The 22,100-nt window shown below is 35.3% G+C and overlaps 1 protein-coding gene across 1 annotated transcript; it reads right to left on the minus strand.

Annotated features, from left to right (window-relative positions):
- Positions 1-2,613: 2,613 nt before the first annotated feature.
- Positions 2,614-3,548, minus strand: LOC126654833 (cysteine-rich repeat secretory protein 38-like). The gene has a single exon (XM_050348825.2). The coding sequence runs from the start codon at positions 3,425-3,427 to the stop codon at positions 2,705-2,707; it is 723 nt and encodes a 240-aa protein (XP_050204782.1). The 5' UTR covers positions 3,428-3,548; the 3' UTR covers positions 2,614-2,704.
- Between the last annotated feature and the right edge of the window lie 18,552 nt (positions 3,549-22,100).

The raw sequence follows: 22,100 nt of genomic DNA on the forward strand, positions 1-22,100 counted from the left end.
TGTAATAAAAGTGCACAACACTGTAATAAAAGAGCAATTTCATTGCTTTAAGAGAGATAAAATTTACCTGGAGAAGTATCAATTCTTCTCAATGATTGGCGTGAAACTGTAGGAGGCTCAAATTCATCATATTGATATAAGATGTCACTAACAAGTATGGAAGGGCTGCGGCAAAAAACACCAGTATAAAGACAAATAATAAATGAACACAGCTAAACACGGGCTAAAAACAGAGAATAAACAGTGATGAACTGAATAAGTAAGCATATGACTTTATTAGCGACACCTAATAACTTATTTTTACGCCCTTATTGCCTCCATATAATTAACTGAAAGTTCTAACTTTCATTACTAGCTAAAAAGAAAACGTTTCAAAATCAAGCATAGACAAACATAAAAAAACAATCAATTTTAAGCTAAACAAAGTATAGTCACAACAAAATATGCAACAGTAACCAAATAAAATAAAGGCAGCCACTGATGCTACTTTAAATTAAGATGGGCAAAATAAAAATTAACATATTACAATCCTATTATAAACAATAAATTTTCCGGATTAGACTAGAATGATATACGACTAAGTCTTTATGATGTACTCTCAATTAGTGTCAAATATTGGTTTAAATTAAGAATCAAACTATCCAAAGTGGCACATTATATAATCATAGAGAACTTCACAAGTGCCTGTTAAATCTAAACAGCTGACTGAATTCTTCCAACTAGATTGTTTCAGGATACATCACACTTAATATATCATGTATTTTGGCTGATTCTAATATATGAATACAGTGCTGAAGAATAGTGTTGAATATTAAGTGTGATGGAAATCTCACATTGGAAAGATATGAGTAGAATATGGAATATATAAGTGGGATAGACTACCTAACCCATTACCTTAGGGTTTTGAGTTTAATGTGGTGTCCGGCCCACGGTTATATGGTTCACATTTTGTGTCTCATGAATGTATTCTTCCATACATTGCGCTCAACTTGGACCAACAATTGGTATCAAAGCCCGGTTTGGCTGGGTGGAACTTGGTGACTCCGGATAACTATCCCGAAAGTTGGAGTCTAGTTCCGAGGTAAGTTGAGCGATCTAATGTGGAAGGGTATCACACTTAAGGGGGAGATTGTTGAATGTTAAGTGTGATGGAAATCCTACATTGGAAAGATATGAGTAGAATGTGGAATATATAAGTGGGATAAACTACCTAACCCATTACCTTAGGGTTTTGGGTTTAATATGGTGTACGGCCCACAGTTATATGGTTCACATTCTGTGTCTCATGAATGTATTCTCCCATACATTGCGCTCAACTTGGACCAACAAATAGCATTACCTATATAACTTGAAGATGTCTCAATGTTTGTAAAGGATGAAAGCAAACAGAATGTATTTAGCTTTCACTCTAAATCTGAGTACCTGTAAACAGAATGACACAAAATTTCATTACAACATTTTAACATAAAAATCTTCAACTTCATTAACATTACCTGTTAAATTAAAGCTTTCACTCTAAATCTTCAACTCCACTAATTTCTTGTTGGAAGAATTCAGCTAAACAAAACAATTAAAATGCAGCAGATGAATCAATAAAGAAATCAGTCAACAATAGAATAAAAGAAACACATCAGATTTAGTTATTTCCATATGATTCAGTAAAATAAAACAATTGATCAACCCAGTAACAAACAATAATAAACACCAACTGACCTATTCGTTGCCTTCTTATGCTTCAGCTTAAGATTTTCTACCTACAAACAGAATGTACTATAGCTTCTCTCTAGATCTTCAACTCCAAATGAGATGAGGATTTCCTGCTTAAAAATCCTTAAGTTGAGAAGAAATTAAAAATCAAAAATGGAAACCCTAAGTTGAGAAGAAATCAAAAACCGTTTTGCTTGTAATGCACCTCCAGTTTATGAAATCGAAACCTTAAGTTGAGACGAAATCGAAACCCTAAGTTGAGAAGATGTAGTTAAAGAAATATTGTTGAGCAGAGATTCTTCAAAATCGTTGAGCAGAGATTCTTCAAAATCACAATTATTTTTCTTGTTCCATTTCAAAATCGCAACAGTGAGGAGAGATTCTTACATTTTTTGTTTCAGTTTTTTGGTTTCGGTCGTGATATTTTTCTTATTTTGGTTTAGGTTTGAAATATTAAATTACCAATAGGCTTAGTTTTTAGCAATTGGGACGGAAGTTTTTTATCTTTTTATGAAAGGAGTATAAAAGTGGTCGTAATATAAAATGTACAATTTGATATAAGGACCGGAAAGTGAAATGGTCCTTATTGATACACATATTAAGACCGGATTAAAAGCCCTTCGCAATAAAGTGGTCCCTAAAAATCCATTTTCTTGTAGTGGCATCAATATTCTTTCATCAAAACTTGAAGGACTTATTTATACTTTTTGTAAAAAAATTATCATAGTGAAGTCGGCACAAACCCACCTTAATTAATGATTAAGTTAATCAATTATCAATTATCACAGTGAAATCTACACAAAATCCATCTTAATACTTAATGATTAAATTACTCCATTACACATATATGAATATACTTTACATCTGTTGATTCAAAAAAAAAAACTTTACATCTGTTTACATCTGTTTATATATGAATACACGTCAAATATTTTCAAAATTATTGAACTACATAGATTTGTTTATTCTATTATTTTCAATGCCCAAAAAAACTCATCTAGGCATTGACAAACGGATACATTTCATACCTAAAATTACAACTCCCACCAACAACCCTGCCACCTTTTTTTCCATCACAGCAACTACCAAGTTCACCAATTATGCCATCAAGGCACTTCTTGCAATCACCATTAGAAAGATCTCTAGTGCACTGAACCAATCCATAGAGCTTATTTTTCGGATCTTCAATCTCCGACTCACCGGTTTTATACAATTTCGGCGTAGCGTAAGCTTCATCGGCTAGTTCGTTCAATAACTCTTTAACATCCTCATTGAACTGAGCCGAGTTGTTCACAACTCTCACGTTCCACATGTAAAACCTATTTCTGTTATCAATCTGACCGAAGAATTTCTCATCCGAATACTTGTAAAGGCAATTATCATACCAAATAATTGCTGCTTTATTGGTAGGGCATCGCTTGCGAATCTCACTACTGGCGTCCGCTACGCAGTTTTTGCAATCTGAGGACGACACATCTCCTCGACAGAGACCAAGTCCGTATACTTGGTCCGGGTCTTGTCCTGATGAGCCGAAACCAAACCCTTGTTTAGGAACTTGTAAGTTGAGGTTACCAGCAAGTTTGTTGAGATTTGATTCGTATGGGCCATTGGCTGTGAAATTCTGAAAGGATGAACAGAAATGGAAGAGTGGGTCAGCTCCATTAACAGAAAGGAGAAGGAAAGAAAATGGGAGAAGTAGAAAGAATGAAGAAGAAGGCATTGTTAAGGATGGAGTGTTTGATTAAAATGATGCGTTATATAATGGAGAATTGTATTCATAAAAAAAATGGAGAATTGTGATGATTGTAAGCCATATGTTCTGCATTGACTATTCATGCCGGTGTTGATTATTTGACATATTCCTCTTTTTGCTTTATATTTCTTTTAAATTGTAATATATGTAGTGATAAGATCGAATTTCTAATGAGGAGTGACTTTTCAAAAAAAAAAAATATATCTCATGATATTATTATGAGCGGGAGTTTCTTTTTCTTTTATTGACATAGATAGGGTTCCGACTACTAGACTCTCAGTTTGTTAGATCTTAGTTAAAGAGGTGGAGTTTTAACCCACGATCTCCAAATGCACTTGAAGACCATTTAAACTTGGCCCACACTCGCAATGGGGAGTAGTATCTTGATCCATCTATTAGAAGAAGGTTAATTACATATAAAATTACCATTTACCACCTTTATACGAAATTGAAAAAATAACACAACCTTTAAAACGTGTCAATTCGGGGCATCACCTTTTATTTCTTTGCAAAAACAACATGGGTACATTTTTAGGTAAAATTTCCCTGACTTGGACACCCGATGGGAGTGCCACATGTCATGTCATATCAGCAAAAACGCCACAAATTACTACTTGTAAACATGATGTTTATGATCGCCGAGTGGCCCTTTTTGAGAAGAATGCCTCTGAATTGACTCATGAGATTTAGGCCCTGATTGCCACTAACTCTTATCTTGTTAGTGAGAAGGATCAGATGAAGGCAGATGTTGAGAGGCTTTATATTCGCCTATTAGACTCAAAGTCTTTTTTGCTCTGCTATCATGGGCGACTATAAACCCTGATATTGATCTTTCTAGCGTGAACAACTTGGATCCCAAGAGTTTGGCTCAGGTAGTTATGGAGAAAATGAAGACGAAAAAGGATGAGGTTGGTCCGTCTTTGGAGACTTAGTTTATTTATGTATTATTTTTGCTTGGGGCGTGTCCTTTTTGCACTTCCGTTTCCAATTTGTATTTCAGACTCCAAATTTAATGAAGAATTATTTTTGTTTTTCTCTTTTTTATAAGGAGTTAGTTTAAACTCCATTTTTATTTCTTTATTTTCAAGAGTTTATATAAACTCTTAATTTCTTTATTATCATAAAAAACTCCTGATTTGCTTTTTAAGGTTAATAAAGACCTTAATTTTATTTTAAAATCAATCTAAATTCTGCATTTTGTATTAATTTGAGAAATTTTTAGGTTAATGTAAACCCTAATAATTCTTGCTTTATTTCATTTACATGTGTGTTGGCTTTCATTTTGGGATTCGCCTTACTTTTTTTGGAGGTTTTTGGACCCTTTAATTTGTCTTTAAAAGTATTTGATCCCTTTTATATTTGTGTGAGTCTTCGGTAAATGAATTTTTCATTGATGATAAAATTTACTTACAGACTGCTTTGAAAAATGAACAAAAAACTAATTAGACCATTGGGTAGATCTTGAGTAACAACTGGTGATGTTTCTTGTTAACTCGGCTTTTATTCTTCGATATTCTTTGGTTCTTGGAGATCCAATATTGCTTCATAATAGTATTATTTTTAGCAATTTTTTTATCTTCTTTTATTGTTATGACTCCTTCATTCGTTGGATTTTGATGGCAAGTGCTCTTATGCTTGTGACAGCTGCCGAATCATGTAAGAGGGGTCTTCCTAGGATTTCATTATATTACAGCTCCATGTCCACTATGTTGAATAGTATGACAATCATTTTGTTCATCCCTTCCTCTAGTCCCACATGGACGATTAGAGCTACTACTCACATCAGATTGATGGGCGGACCGCCGAGTATTGATAAAGGAATCGGGACTCTGTCGAGTTGATCTGTTGTTCCTCTTACGATCTTATAGGTTGCCTCCGTCATGAGATTTACAGCGATTTCTTCATCAATTAGAAGCCTTCTCATGTTCCAATTTTTTACTATCATTACTACCACCAAGGAATCATTATGTGGCACTTTGACATGCTCATAATTGATCCTCGACGTCGAATATGACCTGAGGCATTGGCGACTCTGATGTTCATAACTTCTCGCCTCTTTTTCCTATCTTATGGAAGAGTTTTTTGGGCCTCTTCCATTGATCATGTGGATTGTTCCCATGATTTCGCTTGGTCTCTCTTCTTCTTTCTTGTCATTGTGTCTTCTTCTTTATATCTTTTCTTTCCGTGGTCGTCACTACTTCTGCCTCTTTTGGAGACAAAATTCTTAAGTTCGCCTGCTTCAATCATCCTCTCAATTTTAACTTTGAGGTCTCGACATTCCTTGGTTTCTTGCCCATATTCTTCATGGAATTTGTGAAATCTTTTTGTGTCTTGTGCCTCAGCCCTCATCTTCTGCGGCCATTTCACATCCTACACATTTTCCTTTATCCACATTAGGACGTCGGTCCTATTTGTCTCGAGAGGTGTGTAATTTTGTTTGTTCTCTGTAGAGTTGTATCTTCCTTTCTATCTGCTATAAGGGGCGAATCGCTTGCTCTCCTCGTGTCGTTGATTTTTCTCCTCATGTTTTGGTTTTTGTTTTTTTTTTCTTGCTTGGATTCATTTGCTTTTGCTTCCTTTCCTCTTATGGCTCCCCTTCCTTCATTAAGTTCAAAGTACTTATGGGCGATCCACATTAGATTTGAGAAAGTAGTTAGTTTGTTGATTAACAATTTATCTACTAGTTTTTCAAATCTCGTTCCTTCTCGAAGCGCCTCCGCCACCATTTCGACATTAAGATTATCGATCTTCATTACTTATTTGTTGAACCCTTCCACGTAACCCCTTAGAGTTTCTCCCTGTTCTTGGATACAAGATTTATATATGCTTATGGTAGCATTTGTCAAATATCTTCCTTGAATTTATTTGACAAAGCCATGGAATTTTTAATGGACTGTGGCTTCAATTTGTTAAACCACCTTTGTGTCGTTCAGATGAATGTTATAGGGAAAACTCGACATATGATAGCATCAGTTATATTGAGTAGTCCTATCGTTGCATAAAATCTGGACGTATATGATCTCTCGAATCGCCTTCTCAGTTGAAGGTCGGGAAAGTTGGAAATTTCATGTTGTGGGAATTGTTTGCTCCATTATTTCAGCTGACAAGGGCAAGCCCTTTAGTTTTAAATCGTCCAAGTTGAGCTCCTCTACTTTCATCTTTTTTAGAGCTATAGCAATTTTCTCATCTAGGTCTTATTTTTCCAAGTACGTGGGTTTGCTCCAAAGTGGGAATTCGGAGGATTCTCTCTCGTCTTCCTCTTGGTTTTTCTTCTTTGATTGTGCCCTCTAGGAGATTTTTAGCTCCTTTTTATGGTCTTTTGCTCTTTATAAGAGCTTCTTCCACTTCCACTCGTTCGTTTCACCTTGGATTTTGTCCGCTTCTTGTGACGTTCTTCTCTTCGCCACTCTATGTGGTGTTTCCTTTGTTCTCTGGCTCCTTTCCTCGCCTCTATAATTCCTGGTATGTTTTGCCAAGCTTCTCGGGTTCTCTCTTCTTCATTAGTTCTATCTTCATTTTCTTGAACTTTTAGGTTTCTCTTTCAAGTTTTCCGCTTCGCCTATGGCGATGAGAGGTTACAAATTCAATTCTTTGGAGGTTAATTCTCTCAACATATGCATTCGCAGATTTTTTCGCTTGTTCTGCAATTTTTTCCAGGTTAGCCTGGATTTTCAGCATATTTTTTTAGCATATGATGGCAGATTTCTAGGTAAACTACTGTGGGAGTTGGCACAACAACTCCGTCCAGACAAGGGAAACAATGGGGTAAGATCCCCTTATCTGCTGCATTTGGTACTTGAACGTTGAGTTAAGAGGGTTCAAGCTTGAGCTTCTTGCTGCGGTTGAGGTCACTCAGGCGACGTTAGAAGTGTTTTCTCTGATATTCAAAGTGGGCGGTTGTGTAATTTCCAGATCTTTAGGATTCATCGGTTATTCGTACTTTGGGTTAATTCTACTAGAACTCAACCTTCAATAAAATTTGTTTTGAGCAATATTTTTAAAATTCGACCGGCAAGCGAACCGGCTTCACCGCGGTTCACGGTTGGACTGGTTCAACCGGGTTGGATCATATTTTTTATTTTAATAAATAAATTTTTTTTAATAAAAACTACCTAATTTTATAAATAAAAAATGATAAAATATTTATATAAAATTATTTTTAAAATTTTATTATGCAAAACATAATTATAAGTGATCAATGTTTAGAAATATATAGAATAATTACTTTTTATGTGAAAGACGAATAATTATTTCATTTTAATAATAATATTTATAAAATTAGGCAAAATCCATACGAAGGCCCCTCTACTTTACTAGTTTTGTTCGAGAGGCCCCTACCCCAAAATTGTTTATGTTTGGGTCCCTATACTTGGCAAAATTCCAATTTTGAGGTCTTTTAAGAGACTGGAGGAACAATAAATTTGTAAGTGGAGGAACTGAAGAAAACTAAAAAAGGACCTGAAAATCAAAAATTATGTAAGTAGAGGGATAGGAAGAACAAAAAAATAGTACAATGATTTTTTGAACAAAAATGGTATTGTACAAGGGCCTCTAGATGGGTTTAGCCATTAAATTAAAATTATATAAGAAAAAATTATAAATAAAAAATACAATGGTATATTTAATTTAAAATAATTACTAAATTTGTGAAATGTAATTATAATTGAATAATATTTAAGTGTATATAAAATAATTTTATTGTTTAAAAAATTAGTTTTTTTTAGAATAGTAATTATTAATTTCAGTAGTCAAATTTAATAAATAAAAAATGATAATATATTTAAATAAAAAAATATATTAAATTTTATTTTATGAAATTTATTAATAATAATAAATATTTTAAAAATATATAAAATAATTAATGTGTATAAGAGAAAGAAAGAGAATGTGTTATATATAAGAGAGAGGATAAGAGAAAGAGAAATAATGTTATGTAAGAGAGAGAAAAAGAAAGTGTTGTATAAGAAAGAAAAAAAAATATTTAGTGTGAAAAATTGACACATGGATAAATGACCACAAATTGGACAAAAAAATAACCTTTTCACTCATTTTATCACAAAACCGGATTCATCCAGTTTTGCTCAAAAACCGGATTTTACCGGTTCTATTCGGTTTCTGACCGATTTTTTCACTAGGGGATTTTTACCCATAACCGGACTGGATACCCGACCGATTACGATTAACTTGGTCTGACCGATCGGTCTGGTCCGGTTTTCAAAACATGGGTTTTGAGTTCAGCTCCTTCGATCTTCAAGTTGTCAAGCTTTTCTCACAGCCGACGCCAACTTATAGTGTTTGTCTTCTCAATGGTGATTGACTATAAAAACAAGTTAGATGGCAGTTTGAACGGTGGTTGTCCGATCAGATCTCTGATGCTTAAGTTAGTAATAAGCTAAAGAGAGTATTTTTCGCAAATTGTAATTATTCTGTGTGTAGGAAGACCTCAAGATCTTTTATAGTGAGCAGGGAGAAATACCTTGTAGAGTCAGAATAGGAAAGAGATTCCTATTTAGCAAATTAATCCAAATAGAAAATAGATTCCTATTTAACAAGAGTTATATTTAGGAATAACTCCTAAATAGGGTAGACTCTTAAATGGGGTAGGACTTCTGTTGAAAAGATATTGAATTTAAAAAAAGAAAAAGAAAAAGTGCCTTGTAACTTGAAATGAGAAGATAGAGAGTTTTGTGGTTTTCCCACATTGCTTAGGAGAACTCAATACATTGGGTTTATAAACTTGGTTTTTCTCATATGGGTTTGGGCCCCAAGGGGTACCCAATTTTGTGAACGGGCTAGGAGTTACATCCTACCCGATTTACCACGCGCGCGCGCCGTCCGTCCGGTCGGTCGGCCGGCCTGGCCTGGTCTGGGTTGGGTGGGTGGGTGGTTCGGCTAGCACTTTATTTTTTGCATACAAAAGTATTAATGATTTTTTATTCAATTATTTTGTAACTGTAATGACTCTTCCACTTCATCTGACTGTTGTTTCTCTTCATTAAATAAGAAATCATTTTCTGTATTTATTTTTCACTCAGCAGCTATGTTTTCTTAGCCTATAAATACTGGCTTCTTTTTTCATTTTAAAAATACAGAAACACAGAGCAATACAAAGAAAGTGTTTTAGAGCTGATTTCACAGTGCAGTGTGATCAGTATTTCCGGCTGTTTTATCCTAGGGACGCCGCGGTTGATAGTCAGCTTTGCACCACCGAGCTGTGCCGCGAAACGTCTAAAAGAGAGCGACCTAGTCCGCGACTCAGCCTCATCATATTCAGTTTTACAGCAATTGTATCAACAATTTTTAGACGAGTCCCTTTACAATTGCTGCCATGAATACCGATGAGGTTGCTGCCTACGGTTCTTCTACTGTTGATGCCAACAAACCATTCCGGTTTGAAGGCTTGCATTTCAAAAGATGGAAACAGAAGACTGAATTTTTCCTAACCATCAAGAAGGTGGTTTCTGTTTTGATAATGGCAATACCTGTCGTTGATGAAACTGCCGAGGAAGAAGAAAAGGAAAAACAGAATGGTGAACTTCAACAGTGGATGACTAATGATTACTTGTGCAAGAATTTTATTCTCAATGCACTAAGTGATGATCTCTATGATTATTACAATGATGGAAAGACTGCAAAGGAAACTTGGGAGGCGCTGCAAAAGAAATATGATACCGAGGAGGCGGGGACTAAAAAATATGCAGTCAGCCGCTACCTCAAATATCAAATGACTGATGAAAAATCTGTCGAGGCGCAATCCCATGAATTGCAGAAAATAGCTCATGAGATCATCTCCGAAGGTATGGTTCTTGATGAACAATTTCAAGTTGCTGTTTTAATTGACAAATTACCTCCTTCGTGGAGGGACTTTAAGAATTCTCTCAGGCACAAAACAAAAGAGTTCTCGCTGGAAAGCTTGATCACTCGTCTTCGGATTGAGGAAGAGGCGAGGAAACAAGATCTAAAAGATGAAGTGCTGGTTGTTTCTAACAACACAAGGAAGTTTAGTTCGATGAGTCTGAAGCCTAATGGCAAGAATTTTAAGAATCAGAATCGCAACTCGAACCAAAACCAAAATGTGAATCGCAACAAAGCGAACCAGAATGGTAATCCTTCAAGGAACCATATTGTGAAACAGGCACCACCTGTTAAGGATGACCTGCCACCATTTCTATGCTTTAACTGTGGAAAACCGGGTCATATGGCACGCAAGTGTCGGAACAAGCCAAGTACTGCTCCACAGGCTAACTTGACTGAAGAGCCTTTTACGGCTATGATAACAGAAATGATGGCTAAGATCAACCTTGTTGGTGGATCAAGTGGTTGGTGGGTAGACACAGGCGCTAATCGCCATGTTTGCCACGATCGTGCTATGTTCAAAACATACACTGCCGTGGATGATAAGAAAGTATTACTGGGTGATACTCACACCACTACTGTCGCTGGAATTGGAAGTGTTGAACTGAAATTCACTTCAGGAAAAACACTAATCTTGAAGGATGTGATGCACACTCCTATGATGAGGAAGAACTTGGTGTCTGGCTATCTTCTCAACAAGGCTGGATTCTTTCAGACTATTGGTGGAGATATGTACACCATTACTAGAAATGGTATTTTTGTGGGAAAGGGTTATGCTTGTGAGGGTATGTTTAAGCTAAATGTTGAAATTATCAATAAAGATGTTGCTTCTGTTTACATGGTTTGTGATTTTAATACTTGGCATGCAAGACTCTGTCATGTAAATAAAAGGATAATTAACAACATGAGCACCCTAGGATTAATTCCTAAAATGAACCTAACTGAGTTTGAAAAATGTGAATTCTGTAGTCAAGCTAAGATAACTAAAAACTCACATAAATCAGTAATTAGAGAATCTGAACCTTTAGATTTAATACATTCTGATATATGTGAACTTGACGGTACCTTGACCAGAAATGGTAAAAGATATTTTATCACTTTTATTGATGATTGTTCTGATTTTACACATGTGTATTTGATGAAAAATAAAAGTGATGCACTTGACATGTTCAAGTTATTTGTAACAGAAATTGAAAATCAATTCAATAAGAAAATCAAGAGATTTCGCAGTGATAGAGGTACTGAATATGAATCTAGCTTGTTTATAGAATTCTATAACTCACATGGTATTGTGCATGAAAGAACAGCACCTTATTCTCCTGAAATGAACGGTAAAGCCGAAAGAAAAAATAGAACACTTACAGAAGCAATAGTGTCTATTTTATTGAATTCTGGAGCTGCTTCTTATTGGTGGGGTGAAATTCTGTTGACTGTTTGTTACGTACTCAACAGAGTCCCGAAATCAAACAGGAAGATTTCACCTTATGAAATCCTAAAGAAAAGACAACCAAATTTGTCTTATTTGAGAACTTGGGGCTGTTTAGCCTATGTTCGGATTCCTGATCCGAAACGAATAAAATTAGCAAGCAGAGCCTATGAATGTGTTTTCATTGGGTATGCAGTCAATAGCAAGGCTTATAGATTTTATGACTTGACTGCACGAGTTATTATTGAATCAGTAGATGCTGATTTTTATGAACAGAAATTTCCTTTTAAATTAGGAAATAGTGGGGGCGAATCATCTAGTAATGTTCCTGTGGTCAGGAATAATGAGATTACTAATGATAAAGAACCAGAGATCAGAAGAAGTAAAAGAGCTAGAATTTCGAAAGACTTTGGAACTGATTTCCATGTCTATTCTTTAGAGGAGGATCCTTCGAACCTCCAGGAAGCTTTAACTTCATTAGATTCTGATTTATGGCAAGAAGCCATAAATGATGAGATGGATTCATTAGAGTCCAATCATACATGGCATTTGACTGATCTGCCTCCCGGTTGCAAAACCATAGGTTGTAAATGGATCTTAAAAAAGAAATTGAAACCTGATGGTACTGTAGACAAATACAAAGCTCGACTTGTAGCCAAGGGTTACAGGCAACGTGAAAACGTTGATTTCTTTGATACCTATTCACCTGTTACTAGAATAACATCCATTAGAGTGCTGATTTCGATCGCTGCGCTATATGATTTGGTCGTACACCAAATGGATGTTAAAACTGCTTTTTTAAATGGTGAACTGGAGGAAGAAATTTACATGGATCAACCTGAAGGTTTTGTAATACATGGTCAGGAACAGAAGGTGTGCAAGTTAGACAAATCATTGTATGGTCTAAAACAAGCACCTAAGCAATGGCATGAGAAATTTGATAATCTTGTCATCTCAAATGGCTTTAAAGTGAATGAAAGTGACAAATGTATTTACTACAAATCTGAAAAGGAACTTTGCACTTTCATATGTCTTTATGTAGATGACTTGCTGATTTTTGGATCAAATATTCATGTTGTGAATGCTGTGAAATCAATGTTGAGTGCCAACTTTGATATGAAAGATCTAGGTGAAGCGAATGTCATTCTTGGCATAAAGATAACTAGATCTGAAAAAGGAATTTCTTTAGATCAATCTCACTATGTTGAGAAGATTCTAAAGAAATATAACTACTTCGACTGTAAACCTGCATGTACACCTTATGATCCAAGTGTAAAACTTTTTAAGAACACTGGTGATAGTGTACGACAGTCTGAATATGCGAGCATCATTGGCAGCCTTCGGTATGCCACTGATTGTACTAGACCCGACATTGCATATGTCGTTGGATTACTGTGCAGGTTTACTAGTAGACCTAGTATTGAGCATTGGCATGCTATTGAAAGGGTTATGAGATACCTTAAAAGAACAATGAATCTTGGATTACATTATCTGAAGCATCCTGCTGTACTTGAAGGGTATAGTGATGCAGATTGGAATACATTGTCAGATGATTCCAAAGCCACGAGCGGCTATATTTTCAGTATAGCTGGTGGAGCTGTTTCTTGGAAATCAAAGAAACAGACGATTCTGGCTCAATCTACGATGGAGTCAGAAATGATAGCACTAGCTGCTGCTAGTGAAGAAGCAGGATGGCTAAGAAGCCTGCTAGCTGAGATTCCTTTATGGGAAAGACCGATACCAGCTGTGTTGATCCATTGCGATAGTACCGCGGCTATTGCAAAAATTGAGAACCGTTATTATAATGGTAAGAAACGACAGATACGTCGTAAGCACAGCACTGTTAGAGAGTTTATCTCAACAGGGGCTGTTAGAGTGGATCATGTACGCACTGATGATAACTTAGCAGATCCTTTGACGAAAGGATTAGCTAGAGAGAAAGTCCATAAAACCTCAAAAGGAATGGGACTATTGCCTATTGGATGAATCATCCATAATGGTAACCCGACCTAACTGACTGGAGATCCCAAGAAATAGGTTCAATGGGTAATAACAAGTTATGAATGATATGAGCCAGAACATGCAAAATTAATGCATGATTCCTAAAGCGAGAAGAGGATGAGTTAATAGAATCTCTTAATGAAGTATATACTCCATATGGAGTGGAGTACCTAGCTATAGGAGTACTCTTGATAGCTTCACCTTTGTGAATGTGGAAGTGGGGCCGCTTCCTATGAAAATTTGAGGCAAAATTTCTAGAGCGTTCACTAAACTGGGATAGACGTGCAGGGCCATAAATGCACGGGCTTTAGAAAAACACTTATGAAAAGAACGTGCGTGGTTTGATGTCCGAGATAGAGTTCAAGACTACGAGTCACTCTTGTTGAATCAGAATCTTACTCACTACGCAAAGGTTCAAATCGAAAGATACCTTTGTTTATGCACAATCTTAACAGAAATTGCTCGAGAAACTATTTTTAAAAATTCAAAGTGGGGGATTGTTGAAAAGATATTGAATTTAAAAAAAGAAAAAGAAAAAGTGCCTTGTAACTTGAAATGAGAAGATAGAGAGTTTTGTGGTTTTCCCACATTGCTTAGGAGAACTCAATACATTGGGTTTATAAACTTGGTTTTTCTCATATGGGTTTGGGCCCCAAGGGGTACCCAATTTTGTGAACGGGCTAGGAGTTACATCCTACCCGATTTACCACACGCGCGCGCGCGCCGTCCGTCCGGTCGGTCGGCCGGCCTGGCCTGGTCTGGGTTGGGTGGGTGGTTCGGTTCGGCTAGCACTTTATTTTTTGCATACAAAAGTATTAATGATTTTTTATTCAATTATTTTGTAACTGTAATGACTCTTCCACTTCATCTGACTGCTGTTTCTCTTCATTAAATAAGAAATCATTTTCTGTATTTATTTTTCACTCAGCAGCTATGTTTTCTTAGCCTATAAATACTGGCTTCTTTTTTCATTTTAAAAATACAGAAACACAGAGCAATACAAAGAAAGTGTTTTAGAGCTGATTTCACAGTGCAGTGTGATCAGTATTTCCGGCTGTTTTATCCTAGGGACGCCGCGGTTGATAGTCAGCTTTGCACCACCGAGCTGTGCCGCGAAACGTCTAAAAGAGAGCGACCTAGTCCGCGACTCAGCCTCATCATATTCAGTTTTACAGCAATTGTATCAACAACTTCTAAATATGAACATGATTCCAATTAAAAAGCATCTCCTAGATCTCTAAGATCTGAATCTTTAGAGTGGCTGAATCATATACGTAATCTCAGATTTCTGGCAAAAGCGGTAAGTGGATTAGGTCAGCACTGAAATTGGGCAAAACCTCTCTAGTTGCCTACTGCGGGCGAGTCCTCAGAGACTCGGCTATGACATGTTTAAGAGAGTTCACGTATTATCCAGGCGTATCCGGTACGACTCAGTTCATTATATCATCTTGTATTTCAGTTTCCATCAAGAAGCATAAACAGTTCCTTTGCTATGAAAGAATGAATTAGCAGTAAAGATATCTATAATACACTTCACCTTGACAATTAAAGAAGCAGCTATATTCACCGAATAATCCTTATTTGATTCAAAAATCTTAGTTCTATTGTAAAACTGATGAATTATAGAACGATTAAAAGAGTGCCAAATCACGATAGCTATCAAAATTCAGCAAAATATAGTTACCTCCCAAGAAAGAACAAAAATCATAAATAATTATTTTTCTCTATAGGAATGAATTGAAAGCTTTAGGATATCGAGATCGAAAAGCTCTAACACGTGTGGAACCAAGCAACATGTTGTTCAATTTGAAAGCTTTAGGATATCGAGATCGAAAAGCTCTAACACGTGTGGAACCAAGCAACATGTTGTTCAATTTGATCAAGATTTATGTTATAATTTTCTCAGATTCTAATCATGGAAAACCACAGCGATTATTGTTGCGAGTCAATTTCCTTGCAAGGGTGACGGAACGGAAAATCCCAAAACGTTCAAAAACTGCTTGAATGTCCGAGTAAAACCAATTCTAGGGTAATCCTAAAAGTAAATGAGCATGTTGTGTGGATCAAGATCTGGGGAAGGATGAGTTAGTAGTAGGTCCGACAAGGTTTGAGGTTGAAGAATGTGTAGCATGGCGTCTAGGGAGCTGAGCCGCTATCGAGCTGGTCGGCTAGGGTATTTTCTTAGCTTATTGTTTTTTTTTTCTTTTTGATAATTTGGGGGGGGGTGCTTGTGGGAGGAAATGAACCCACGACCTTGAAACTTTGTTGTCTAGCGCTTATATCATTTGAACTACAGCTCGTTGGTTTTAGCTTATTGTTTATATTGTTGTTAATTAGTACTTTCTCCAAGGATGACAATATAATTATTCCATATTAGTACATTTTGTAATAATTTCCTTTGAAAATGGCATGTCATAAAGAGGGTGACCTTGAATTTGTTTTATAGTTCATGGACACTTGAGCTTTTGCACCAACCTAGAAGACCACTACCCATGCTAATTGGTATAAGAAACTAAATTAAATCTCTTATCTTCTATGGAGCTTTAATATAACCAAGTCACAAAATAAAATAAAGAACAGTTCAACTGTTGTATAAAAAAATATAACCAAATCAAGAATAAAATAAAGAACAGCTCAACTGTTGTATAAAAAATGTTTATTCTGACTCATGTTTATCAAATAAAATTAGCTAATAGAATCCTTTTGGACCAGACTTTCTGGTTTGTTTGTTAATATGTTATTTAATATAAAATTAAAATTAATTTATAAATTATTAGTTATTTTTTTAGCCTAATTATTCAAAAAATTACTTTTCAATGGTTATATTTTTTTTGTATGTTTCTAACATATTCTGAATTATCTTTAATAGATTATTAAATATTTTTATTCGAAGTAATTAATATATTAGTGTAATATTTAAGTATTGATATATGATTAGAATTAGACTCTATTTGTAAGAGGAAATTTTCCAGAATACGTTCTTTTAAGCTTTAATTGCATCGTTATCCCAATTTTTTGACACTTTTACATCATATGTCTTTTTTATTTATCTATTTTAGAATTTTAATTTCAGAAATGATTTTTTAATTATTCAGGATAATTGTCATTATCTTCTATTTTCTCTCTTCTTTCTTCTTCAAAACTCATGGCATCTATTTTTCATCATAAAGCTTGATATTTATGTTTCTCCAATCATTCATTTTAAAATTCAATATTTTTTTCTAAAAGAATGAATTAGAAGTTATGGATGTGCGCCATCAACATGTACTGGCAAACCCAAGGAGAGAGTGGTGTTAACGATCCGACATATTGAAGAGTTCTCTGACAAGCCTGTGCCTGTCGTCGGATTAGCTCGACAAGACGTAGTGTTTGTTGTTGGTTCGACGCGAATCTCTATGACGACGTGTGATTGTATCTAATTTGATGACCTCTAGCTTAGGGTAGTTGGAATATGAGGGATTTTTAGCTGTCTACGAATTTCTAATAGGGTAAATTTTGGGGGCCGAAATGGCTGTGCTTTCAAACAATTTAATATGGAAGAGACGTGAGATAAAGACCAAGGGCCTTCAAATTCTAATGTTATAGGGTGGGGTCCTGATTTTATTGACAAATTTGAATTGGTTTTTTTGCTTTTACCAGGAGATGGTCTGAGCAATACGTTATGAGGAAGATGGATTGTCTTCGCAAAGTGCATCGTAGATTCTTTGGAGCACGGGGATTTTTTCAGAACCAATTTTGAATGGTTTACACTCAGTTATAAAGGTGAGCACTAGTACATGAATGCTATTTGAAGCTTGAAAGATTTAATTAAATTATGTTCGCACCGGTCCGTAAGATGATTGATGGACTCAAAATATGACAAAACTCGAGAGATGGTGGAATCAAGACATGAAGAAGCCTATGACATAGTGGATTATTAGATAAGAGATTGAATCTCAATAGGATTTGGACTCTTGATTAGGATTTATTCTCTATAAATAGCTAGGTTTATTATTAGAGGCTGAAGAGGAACAGTCACAAAAGATGTTGCAATAACTGAATGTTCAAGGTTTTGACACGAGTTCGTTTTTAGAAAAAATTGCTAATGTATAGACTAACCACGCTGAACTACAAGCCGCACAACTGGCTATGCAGAATCAATATGCGGTTATAGGACATTTGATGCAACAACATTATCAACGTGCTTAGCAGTATAACTATAGAGATCTGGTGCTAACATATAGGCGTTTGAATCCATTAGAGTTTGATGTCTCTTGGATGCCTTTGAATTATGAAAGGAAATAGAGAAAAATTCTCATAAACTACAAGCGAGATACACACTTATTTAAGGCCATATAAGGGGCAGTTAGAGATCAGGTGCCAATACTTCGGGAACTAGTTCCAGTAGTCAAAGTTGGAGACAAGGACGTTAAGAATATGTACCCTTAGTTTGTCAAGCATGTCAAAGTATGACATTTGGTGTTTGTCATTTTGTTTCGGGTTCTTGCTTTGTTTGCAGGCGGTGAGGTCATTTTACAAGAGAATGTCCCTTATTCATGCAACAAGGTTCCTCGGTTAGTGTGACTCATCCATCCAATCAACGACCAAGACCTATCGTTACTATATTGCCCAGAGAGGCTCAACGGGGTATTTCTTTGGCGGCCATCATAGCCAAAATTTTAGAGATAAAAGAGGTAGACGATGAAGGTCTGGACGCAAAACTAAAAACTTAAGAGTTGGTCCGAGTGAACAGATTGATCGATTAGGTCACGCAACAATAAACAAAACAATACAAGTTTCTCAGAATACTTCAACATCCAACTTTGCCAGTCGAGGTACTTTAAAATAAAAAGATTGAGTATCAATATGTTGAAGTTGGATATATATGAATTTAGTTATCTAAATTGTTATAGTTTGACATTGGCTATATTGGTTTACGGTGAGTTGAGAAGAAAATAAGGATGGTAATTGTTATGCACCGAGTAAAGAAATTGATTAAGTATGAACGTATAAGTTGAGTACGTTTCTCACAGAATTGAAATGTCTAGTTAGACTTCTAGAAGAATATAATTTTTATATCTGTTTTGTTGATATTAAAGATGTATTAATCGCATAACTGTGGCCAGACATGACATGAACATGCATTATTTCATGTCAACAATAGAAATGCATAAGAATGATTAATAAAATAAAAGAGAAATATTATTAAAACATGCATCACGTTCATTAAACGTAAAATAGAAAGTACAAAGTTGAAGAAACTCTTTGGTGATGAGAGGTGTCATCACCCTGACATAATTAAGTGTTTTTATGATTGGTTATTTTGAAAAGTATTTATTTTATAATGTGAGCTCATAATTATTATTGAAACATAAATTTTCAAAAGAAAGAAAGTACCTTCAAATGATTTTGAGTTTTTAATGTATGAACAAGTATACATAACTCTATGGTGATGGTAATAAATGTGAGGATGAGAAATTTTAAGTTGACTAATACTTAATTTCAGGGTGCCTCTTAATGAACTATTCGGATGACCACCCGAGTGGGAAATCAAATTCTACATCGATATAATTCTCGGGACAGTCTGATATCGATATTTTCATATCGACGTCAATGGATCTGAAAGAATTAATAAGTCGACACTGGAACTATTAACAAAAAGTTTTTCTTGATCCAGCATTTCACCTTGGGGTGCATCGTTACTATTCATGAAAAACAAGGATGGTTCTTTTTGGCTCTGTATCTTTTAAAGACAACTTAATAAAATGACCATAAAAATATGTATATGTTACCCCGTATTGATGATATGTTTGGTCAGTTACAAGGAGGTAAGTATTTCTCGAGGATCAATTTAAAATCAATATATCATCAACTTTTGGTTTGGGAGAACGATGTTCCGAAAATAGCATTCAGAACCATATATGGACAACGAATTCTTGGTAATGATATTTTGTTTTAAAAATGCTCCAGCAACATTTAGGAACTTGATGAATCATGTGTTCAAGCTGTTCTTTGGACTAATTTATGATTATGTTCATCAATGATATTCTTATTTACTCTCGAAGTGAGGAGGAGCACATGTATCATCTACGTATGGTTCTTCGGACGTTAAGAGAACCTCAGTTTTATGCAAATTTTTAAAAATGTGAATTTCGGTTGGACTAAGTAACATTCTTACGACACATGGTGTCTAATGATGCAAGTCGATCCAAAGAAAATCTAAGATGTATTAGAATGGAAGCGGCCAACTACAATTAAGAAGATCATAAATTTTATAGGATTGGCAGGATATTATCGACTATTCGTGCAAGATTTTCAAAAAAAATCTCTACATCATTGATCAGGCTAACTCAGAAGAATGCCAGATTTGAATGGACGAATAAATGTAAAGAGAGCTTTTTTATTGAACTGAAAGAGTTTTTAGCGAAAGCTCTAGTACTAACCAGAAGGTATAGAGGGCTTTGAAATTTATTGTGATGCATCTAGAGTGAGACTTGGATGTGTTTTCATGATACATGGTCGAGTTGTAGCCTATGCTTCTCGTAGATGAAAAAAGTATGAGGTCAACTACCCTATGCATGATTTGAAACTAGTAGCGGTAGTTGTCGCACTAGAAAATTTGGAGGCACTACATGTTAAAAATTTGGAGGCACTACTTGTTAATTATCTTTTTAATTAATTATTTATTAAAATAAAATGATCTGTCACTAAAATCTATCAATAAATTTTGGCACCTCATTTTCCGCTAAAATAGTGACGGATTTGTCACTAAAATCAGTGGGTAATTTTTAGTGAAGGATTATGTCGTTAATCTATCAAGAAATTAGCTATGAACGAATACGTCGGGAAATTACAGATTTAGCGACGGGTGGGTAATTCGATATATTCTAATAGTGTTTTGTTTTGTTTATTTCTTGAACTGCTTTTTGGAAATTGAATTTTTGAATTTTGTTTTTATTGTTAAAAAAAGGGGGATTACAGAAGTTGGAGTTGGCAATTTGGCATGTACAAGCAGTGACAGAACTAGGATTTCAACATAGGGAGAGCTAAATTGCAATATGCAACATATGAAGTAGGCAATCTTAAAAATTAGGGAGAGTTAAATTGTAAAATGTTAAAATTTTAGAGCTAATTTCAACAATTTTGAAAATTTGGAGGGCGCAATGACTCTCCCATGCCTCCCCCTCCTACCGTCAATTCGTACAAGTATTTGAAAGTTGTATCCGAGATGGCCTTTTGTCATTTCAATATTTGTACCAGACTAGACTACCCAAAATTTCTTAAAACAAAGAGTATTGGAGCTGTTTATTATTTCATCTTCTGTTTTGTCTCTACTTCGATTTTTTCTCTTTTTCAAATTTATGTTGTTCTTGGTTCTTATATCTTCAACAAAATGAGCCGTTTATGGTTTAAATAAAAGGTGTTATTCCAGTGACAAACATGAATTTACACTTTTTGTTTCTACGAATTCTTTTTTTCCTCCAACGATAGCTGAAGATAGAAAAGAAAGGACAAATCCAGTCAGAAAGGGTCTAGAAGAAGTTCCCTTATGTGATTCGCTTTTGCTCCCTGAGCTTTGGCATGAGCTTTAGTGTTGTCCTTTCTATTAATATGGTGAAAACTGCAAGATTTGAAAAGCGAGGAAAGATGCCAAATATCTTGACAGATACCCCAGCTAGCACTCGAGGAAACCCTTCCTGAATTTATAGCTAGAGATACCAGAACGGCATCACCTTCAAATCTGGTAGAATTCCATCGGTTGTCAATGGACCACTTCATAGCTTCTCTCAGGTCGAGGAATTCTAGGATTCCGGGGTCCCAAATGTGCCTGAATACCAAAGAGAAGGATCCAAGACTGGCCCCTAAAACATCTCCAATTAGAGTAGTATATTAACTTATATTCGTTAATAACTCGTCGAGAATTCCGAATTTCGACATTTTAATTTCGGGATTTTGTCTGAAATAATAAACTCTCCAATTAGAGTAGTATATTGATATATTAATTATCAGTATATTTTTATCTTACGACTCCAGTCGTATTTCTTATTCGATTAGCGCCGTTCATATTCCTTTATTATAATTTAAATCCCCGATTTACATTTTAAACTTCTATTATTACGATATACTTTTAGGGATACTTATAAACTAAATTTACGCTTAAATTTAATTTACGTATTCCCGGCTAATAAAAGATTTACACGTGGCTTATAAAATACGGGGTATTACAGCTTCCCCACCAAAATTGAGACATAAGGCTATTGATCCTTAGACATAGAGCCTTTGGGAATTTGAAACACATCATTGTGTATACAGGGATTGCTGCAATGACAGTCTTTAGGAGAGTTTCTTTGACAGCAACAGAGAGGAAGCTTTCTTTCC

This window comes from Mercurialis annua, linkage group LG7 (assembly GCF_937616625.2).
Source record: "Mercurialis annua linkage group LG7, ddMerAnnu1.2, whole genome shotgun sequence".
Classification (NCBI taxonomy): Eukaryota; Viridiplantae; Streptophyta; class Magnoliopsida; order Malpighiales; family Euphorbiaceae; genus Mercurialis; species Mercurialis annua.